The sequence below is a fragment of the Pelophylax lessonae genome, assembly GCF_965119305.1.
Source record: "Pelophylax lessonae genome assembly, chromosome: 10".
NCBI classification, from domain to species: Eukaryota; Metazoa; Chordata; class Amphibia; order Anura; family Ranidae; genus Pelophylax; species Pelophylax lessonae.
In genome coordinates this window covers 86,041,832-86,050,785 of record NC_138777.1, presented here as the reverse complement: position 1 = coordinate 86,050,785, position 8,954 = coordinate 86,041,832, and the positions used below count along the sequence as shown (strand labels likewise).

The window sequence follows — 8,954 nt, the reverse complement described above, 5'->3', positions numbered from 1 at the left end:
TCTTCTGTCTATATGGCTCTATCATTCCCTCCACCTGGCTCCATCCCCCCCTCTGCCCACCTGGCTCCATCCTCCCCTCCACCTGGCTCCATCCCCCCTTCATCTGGCTCCACCACCCCTCTTCTGTTTACCTGGCTCCATCCTCCCCTCCACCTGGCTCCATCCCCCCTTCATTTGGCTCCACCACCCCCTCTTCTGTTTACCTGGCTACATCCTCCCCTCCACCTGGCTCCATACCCCCTCTCTTCTGTCCACCTGGCTCCATCCCCCTCTATTTTGTCCACCTGGCTTCATCTTTCCCTCCATCTTGCTCCATCCTCCCCTCCACCTGGTTCCAACCCCCCCCCCCCTCCATCCTATTTTGTCACCCCCTCCTCCTGGCTCTACTCCAGTCCTCCATCCACCTCACTCTGTCCCCCCACCCCCTCACCCCCTCACCTCAGTCCACCTGCCCCATCACCTCCTCTCATGTCCACAGCCTCTAAGCATCTCCTGTATCTTGTCCAATGCCTCTATTCATCTTGTGTATCATGTCTGCAACCTCTAACCATTTCCTGTGTCATGTCCACAGCCTCTAACCATCTATCATGTCTGCAGCCTCTAACCATCTATCATGTCTGCAGCCTCTAACCATCTATCATGTCTGCAGCCTCTAACCATCTATCATGTCCACAGCCTCTAACCATCTATCATGTCTGCAGCCTCTAACCATCTATCATGTCCACAGCCTCTAACCATCTATCATGTCTGCAGCCTCTAACCATCTCTTGCCTTCTATTGTGTCTACAGTTTCTGGGGGGGAGCCTGCAGAGGAGTCAAGATCTGCCAGACGTGTGTGAACTGTGAAGAGGAGACTATAGAATGAAACCAGAGCCACCAAGCTGGAGCCTGGAGAGGACAGTCTTACTGAGCCCTGCGCACCTGAGAGGAGGCAGTGACAGCGCTGCAAGGCTAGTCTGGGGGGGGGGGGTGTTCAATGATGTAAAGGGGGGAGTATACAGTATACAGAATACAGTAAGGTAAGGGGGGACTTAATATAAAGGTTCTCCCTTATATCAGTAACCCCCCTCAACAGAGTACTCCCTCACATCATAGTTCTCGGTGTTCCCCCTTATATCAGTGTCCTCAGAGATCCCCTTTACATCAGAGTTGGCAGGATTCTGCCTTACAGTGCAAAGAGGAACTCTGCAGACCCTGATGTAAGTGGGAACTCTGATGTAAAGAGGAACTCAGCGGACCCTGATATAAGTGAGAACTCTGATGTAAAGGGGAACTCTGCAGACCCTGATGTAAGTGGGAACTCTGATGTAAAGGGGAACTCTGTGGACTCTGATGTAAGGGGGAACTCTGTGTTTGGTTATATTAATATCATGCAAAAGGAGAAATAAGTTTTTTGACTTTTGTTATAACTTAAACACATTGCTAATCACACTAGAAATATGTGTGTAGCTTAAATATTGATATTTGCACTGTTTTGCACTTAAAAAGGCCATTTTATGTATTCTTTTCAAATGCCAGTAAAAAATATTTCTCTGTCAGTAAATTTTATGATGTTTGTCAGTATAAATTGGTGCTACTTCTAAATTTTGGGCATCCTGTCAGTAAATTTCTCTTTGGTGGGTTGACAACACTGATGACCAGGCCATTTTTTGCTTTTTGGCAGAGCTGGGACAAGGGGTGGGCTGGAGGGACGGCTGTCCTGGGCACTGTGGTATCATTTGAGTTGGGGGGGGGGGGGAGATTGGGGTGGAGGAGATTTATGTTGGAAGGGGGCATTTGGGGGTAAGTATTGTTCTGGGAGAGGACATTTAGGGGGGGAGTGGTGATTTAGGGGGGATTTATGTTGGGAAGGGGGATGGGGGAAGAAAGTTTGCGCTAGGAGGTGGAATTTGGGGGGGGGGGGGATTTGTGTTGGGAGGGGGAAATTTGAATTGAGGGGGATAAGATGTGTACCAGGAGGGCCCATTTAAGGGGTAGAGGATTCGTGTCAGGAGGGGTACATTTCTTTTGGGGGGGGGGGGCATTTGAGCGAAGGTGATTTGGGGGAATTTGTGCTGAGGGGGGGGGGGGGGGTTATGCTTAGAGGGTAATCATGCAGATTAGTGCTCAGTGTTTTTGTGTAAGGATTTTTGCTGACACATAATGCTCACACATTTGGGGGGGGGGGTGCAGTTTGGCATGTTTGCCCTGGGATCTAGATGACCTTGTCCTGACACTACTTTCTGGCATTGCGTTAGATTCACTGAGAATTGTGCGGTCATGCAACGCTGTACCCAAATGACATTTGTATCATTTTTTTCACGCAAATAGAGATTTCTTTTGGTGACATTTGATTACCTTTTTTTTTTTTTTTTTTTTTTGGGGGGGGGGGCTATGAACAAAAAAAAGCAATATTTTAAACTTTCAGCTATAAAACCATCCAATAAAAAAATGTAAAAAAAAAATAAAATCCAATAAAAAATTAAAAAAATCAAGTTTCTTCATCACTTTAGGTCAATATGTATTCTGCTACATATTTTTGTTAAAAAAACAACACCCACTAATCATATATTGATTGGTTAAAGGAACATTATAGCATCTACAAACGATGGGATATATACTGGAATTTTAATTCATTTATTTTTTTACATTAGTAATGGTGGTAATTTTTAGGGGTTAAAACAGACATCAAACATGGCTAAAATGCCCTCTGAAGAGCGATCTACTGAGTGTAAGTGACCTATAAATATTTAAAAAAATGTAATGGTCTGAAATGAATGATAGAATTATAAATTCAGCATTTATTTATAGACGTATATGATGGAAATCTCGGTCACGCGACACTCCTATTAAATTAATCATTGCAAACTGAGCGGAGCCGCTAGCCGGGACCTGTCACTCACAGACTGAAAACCACGCCCCTTTATTCCTCAAGAAGGCGGGGACAAGCATCTCACGGGCACGCGCCTCCAGTACCCTTATCTCTGCGCCGCCTCTCCTGCGCGTTCGCATCCCCGGCTTAGCGCGTTCCTGGCGGGCTCGGAGTACGAGGTGTGAAGTCGGGGGCGCGCCGGGGTCGGAGAAGACACAGCTAGATAACCCGGTGGTCGCATTCCAGCCAGGCACACCGGCCCGGGGCTTCTCCGCTGCTTTTCTGGGGTCCGGCCATTGCCTCCTTCTCAGTGGGCGAAGATGCCTGCCGTGTCTAAAGGAGATGGAATGCGGGGCCTGGCCGTGTTCATCTCGGATATCAGGAATTGTGAGTATGCGGGAGAGGGCAGATCCGCCCGAGAGACATCACTTGTTACCGGGGAACCTGCGACGATGGCCGCCAGGGGGCGTGTTTCATGTCAGGGGCTAGGCACTGCTGTCCTCTGGATGGGGGATGATTGGGGGGTCAGTGACTAACCTTCTACCTGGGGCACTGGATGGGGGATAATTGGGGGTCAGTGACTGTTATCCCCTCTACCTGGGGCACTGGATGGGGGATAATTGGGGGTCAGTGACTGCTATCCCCCTACCTGGGGCACTGGATGGGGGATTATTGGGGGTCAGTGACTGCTATCCCCTCTACCTGGGGCACTGGATGGGGGATTATTGGGGGTCAGTGACTGCTATCCCCCTACCTGGGGCACTGGATGGGGGATTATTGGGGGTCAGTGACTGCTATCCCCCTACCTGGGGCACCGGATGGGGGATAATTGGGGGTCAGTGACTGCTATCCCCCTACCTGGGGCACTGGATGGGGGATAATCGGGGGTCAGTGACTGCTATCCCCTCTACCTGGGGCTCTGGATGGGGGATAATCGGGGGTCAGTGACTGCTATCCCCTCTACCTGGGGCACTGGATGGGGGATAATCGGGGGTCAGTGACTGCTATCCCCCTACCTGGGGCACTGGATGGGGGATAATTGGGGGTCAGTGACTGTTATCCCCCTACCTGGGGCTCTGGATGGGGAATAATTGGGGGTCAGTGACTGCTATCCCCCTACCTGGGGCACTGGATGGGGGATAATTGGAGGTCAGTGACTGCTATCCCCCTACCTGGGGCTCTGGATGGGGGATAATTGGGGGTCAGTGACTGCTATCCCCCCTACCTGGGGCACTGGATGGGGGGATAACTGGGGGGTCAGTGACTGCTATCCCCCTACCTGGGGCACTGGATGGGGGATAATTGGGGGTCAGTGACTGCTATACCCCTATCTGGGGCACTCAATGGGGGGATAATTGGGGGTCAGTGACTGCTATCCCTCTACCTGAGTGTGTGTGGGGGGGGGGGCTAAATGGGAGGGTGGCAACTGCTGCCATTGCCTGGGGTGATCAAGTCGGTGGTGACTGCTGCCCTCAAATCCTAAATTGGGGGCAGGGGGGGTGGTGTAATTGGAGGTTAATGACTGCTGTTAATTGCCTTGGATGCTGGATCTGGGGGACAGGGGCGGATAATTTGGAGGTTAGTGACTGCTATCCCTTTGCCTGGGGGCACTGGATGGGGTATAATTGGGGGGTCAGTGACTTCTGTCTATTGCCTGGGGCACTGGATCTGGGATGAGGGAAAAGGTAAATGGAGGGTGTCGACTGTTCATTGCCTGGGGCGCTGGATGTGGGGGGGGGGGGGGGGGGATTTGAGGTCAACAACTGGTCTGTGGAACACATACAGTATCTCACAAAAGTGAGTACACCCCTCACATTTGTGTAAATATTTTATTATATCTTTTCATGTGACAACACTGAAGAAATGACACTTTGCTGCAATGTAAAGTAGTGAGTGTACAGCTTGTATAACAGTGTAAATTTGCTGTTTCCTGAAAATAACTCAACACACAGCTATTGTGTAAACCGCTGGCAACAAAAGTGAGTACACCCTTAAGTGAAATGTCCAATTTGGGCCCAATAAGCTATTTTCCCTTCCCGGTGTCATGTGACTCGTTGGTGTTACAAGATCTCAGATGTGAATGGGGAGCAGGTGTGTTAAATTTGGTGTTATCACTCTCACTCTCTCATACTGGTCACTGGAAGTTCAACATGGCACCTCATGGCAAAGAACTCTGAGGATCTGGAAAAAAGAAAAGAGTTGCTCTGCATAAAGATGGCCTAGGCTATAAGAAGATTGTCAAGACCCAGAAACTGAGCTGCAGCACAGTGACTAAGACCATACAGAGGTTTAACAGGACAGGTTCCACTCAGAACAGGCCTTGCTATGGTCGACCAAAGCAGTTGAGTGCACATGCGCAGCGTCATATCCAGAGGTTGTCTTTGGGAAATAGACATATGAGTGCTGCCAGCATTGCTGCAGAGGTTGAAGGGGTGGGGGGTCAGCCTGTCAGTGTTCAGACCATATGCATTACACTGCACCAAATTGGTCTGCATGCCTGTCGTCCCAGAAGGAAGCCTCTTCTAACGATGATGCACAAGAAAGCCTCGCAGACAGTCTGCTGAAGACAATCAGACTAAGGACAGGGATTACTGGAACCATGTCCTGTGGTCTGATGAGACCAAGATAAACTTATTTGGTTCAGATGGTGTCAAGCGTGTGTGTGGCGGCAACCAGGTGAAGACTACAAAGACAAGTGTGTCTTGCCTACAGTCAAGCATGGTGGTGGGAGTGTCATGGTCTGGGGCTGCTGCACTGGGAAGCTACAGTTCATTGAGGGAACCATGAATGCCAACATGTACTGTGACATACTGAAGCAGAGCATGATCCCCTCCCTTCAGGGACTGGGCCGCAGGGCAGTATTCCAACATAACGACCCCCAAACACATCTCCAAGACGACCATTGCCTTGCTAAAGAAGCTGAGGGTAAAGGTGATGGACTGGCCAAGCATGTCTCCAGACCTAAACCCTATTGAGCATCTGTGGGGCATCCTCAAATGGAAGGAGGAGGAGCACAAGGTCTCTAACATCCAGCTCCGTGGCAACCTGTGAGAACCCTCTTGGGCATGGAGTTCACCAGAGCTTAAGGCAGTGATGGAACATAATGGTGGCCACACAAAATATTAACACTTTTGGGCCAAATGTGGACATTTTTACTTAGGGGTGTACTAACTTATGTTGCCAGTGGTTTAGACATTAATGGCTGTGTGTTGAGTTATTTTGAGGGGACAGCAAAGTTACACTGTTAGACTCCGTTCATACTGGGGCGACCTGTCAGGCAACCTGGTCGCCGGACAGGTCGCCGTAGGTCGTCTGCCATAGAGAAGCTGTGGACCCGTTCTAATAGGAGCGACACAAGTTGCTCCGACATAGAAAAAGGGTCCGGAGCTTCTTTGGGGTGACCTGCACTGACTTCAATGATATGAAGTCCGTGCCGGCCGCTCCGAGGTCGCTGTGCACCGCGACCTGTGAGGTCGCCCCAGTGTGAACGGGGTCTTATACAAGCTGTACACTCACTACTTTACATTGTAGCAAAGTGTCATTTCTTCAGTGTTGTCACATGAAAAGATACAATTAAGTATTTAAAAAATGTGAGGGGTGTAATCCTGTTTGTAAGATACTGTACATGAACAGGATGGGATATATGTGATCTGTTCTAATTCATTGTGCACCCCCCCCCCCCCCCTCCGAGTGATTAAAATGCATGGTGTGCCAAGATTTGGTTTTGTTTTCTCCTCTCCACCTGCAGAAGCAATGACTGGATAAACATTCAGTATGTATTCTGCTCTGATCATCTTTGCTAGGCTTTAGTTGCTCACAAATGAGATTTCATCTTGTGTTTGCAAGCCGTGGTCAGGCAGCCCCCGGTGACCCCTGACTACATAGGATTGGTGGTTATGTAAGGGACCATTGACGAGGATTACAGTCAGGAGCTGGTACTTGTAGTTCCTCTGGTCGATTAGCTATGTCTGTAAAATCTCATTTGATTGTGAATATAGCAGTTCAATTCCCAAACTTATAATTCATATAAATGTAGAGGAATGTTGGGGGAATTTAAAATGAAACTAAAGGCCACATTAAAAAAATAAATGGAATAAATGAGGTTATGCTTGCCTGCTCTGTGCGATGATCTAGTATAGAAAGGTCACTTTCCTCTTCTGGCCGTCCCTGTCTGCACCATCGGATTCTCCTTCCTTCCTGTAACAAGATTGTGCGGTGACATGTGGCACTCTCCATGTCTGCATTTTCTGTCGGCTCACTACCCCTCCCGGACTACAATGTGAACAGGACACCGTTATTTTGTGTGTCATAGTGGTGATATATGTGCATCCAGTCATGAGTTATTAGTTGTGATGTTTTGATGAAGGCTCCATAGCTGAAACGCGTCAGCATATATTTTGTAGCTTGCAGCAATAAAGTACTTTTATTCAAGAGCACACGGTGTTGCCAGCCTTTAATCGAACTTTCAAACTAGCGGTAGAGCTAGGGGGACTTTTTTTCTTGCCTTTGATCTTCCCTATGTGCATCCAGTGCAGTAAAACACAGGTCACCACACTATGTGTGAACAGGGCATTGGTTTTTAGCCACTTTAGGACCAGGTCGTTTTCTGACATTTGTTTTATAAATAGAAATCTGTATTTTTTTTGCTAGAAAATTACTTGGAACCCCCAAACATTGTGTGTGCATATCTATAGCTCTATAAGCAGAGACCCTAGAGAATACAATGGCGATGATTTCAATATTTTATATCAATATTTATTTGTGTGGAGGTCTTTCAAACGCCGTTGTTTTGGAAAAAATACACCTTTTTAATAAATTAAAAAATAAAAACAGGAAAGTTGGCCATTCATTTTTTTTTTTTTTTTTAATAATTTGGAAGATGTTACATTAGATACCATGCTTTTAAAATTGCTCACACTTGTGGAATGGCGACAAACTACAGTACATAGAAATCTTATTAGGCGATGCTTTAAACCTTTTTACAGGTTACCTTTTCAGAGCTAGAGGAGGTCTAGTGCTAGAATTATTGCACTCACTCTTAACGATCACGGTGATACCTCACGTGTGGTTTGCACAACGTTTACATATGCGGGCACAACTTTTGCATGGGATAGTGCGCTTTTTGCTTTATTTATCACATTCATTCCTATACCAGGGTTTGTAATAGACGGGCCCTCTTTATTGAGAAAGCTGGGGTAAAAAAATAAAACTGCTCCAATCTCTCATTTACCTTTTTTTAAAAAGGGGGGAAGAAATAGATTTTTGACTTAACCGTAAAATCTTTTTCTCTGAAGTTCATTGACAGACGCAGCTCCATATAATTCTTTACCATTGAGTTATGCTGCCCCCTACAGGAGTAGAACACCTAGCAGGAAAAAGCTTTACCACGCCTACGGGGCCATCCCTGCAGGCATACACCCACACACTCTGCTATAGGCTTCAGTTTCGTTGCAAGCAGTGTTTAGAGGAAAAACCCCAACCCACTCAAGATAGAGGGGCGGGTACTGCGTCTGTCAATGAACTTCAGAGAAAAGGATTTTACTGTAAGTCAGAAATCCAGTTTTCTTTATTATTCATTGACAGACGCAGCTTCATATAATCCTTGACCACTGGGACGTCCCAAAGCAGTATTTGCATGAGGGGTGGGAAAACAATGCAGAAAAAGAACGTAATTCCCAAAAAAGCAAAAACTTTTGCCAACCAGAAAACATGGAGCTCCACAAGGAATAACTGGAGCTCACCTGGAAAAAAAACACCCTCAGACTAAAGTCTTTCAAACAGCAGCCTGCAAAACCTTGCGGCCAGCAGAAGCATCCGAGGATGCCAACACATCTACTTTGTAGAATTTAGTGAACATGTGCACAGACGACCAAATTGCCGCCTTGCAAACTTGTATTACTGACGCCTGATGACGAAAAACCCAAGAAGCACTCGGCGCCCTAGTACAATGCGCCTTAAACAGGGAAAGGTGGAACCTGACCCTTCAGTGAATAAGCATGTACCACCGTTTGCCTGATTCGTCTGGATATGTTCGCAGCAGATGTAGACAATCCCTTTGGAAGAAACGACTGATTCGATCGAAGTACCACTTTCTCTGTGGACT

The 8,954-nt window shown here is 47.5% G+C and overlaps 1 protein-coding gene across 1 annotated transcript in view; it reads left to right on the top strand.

Moving 5' to 3' along the window:
* Positions 1-2,955: 2,955 nt before the first annotated feature.
* LOC309565092 (AP-2 complex subunit alpha-2-like) overlaps positions 2,956-8,954 on the top strand; it is a 201,100-nt gene continuing 195,101 nt past the window's right edge. The window contains exon 1 of the mRNA XM_082269852.1: positions 2,956-3,238. Within this exon, the coding sequence (XP_082125978.1) occupies positions 3,172-3,238 (67 nt within the window). The 5' untranslated portion in view covers positions 2,956-3,171. The remainder of the gene's footprint in view (positions 3,239-8,954) is intronic.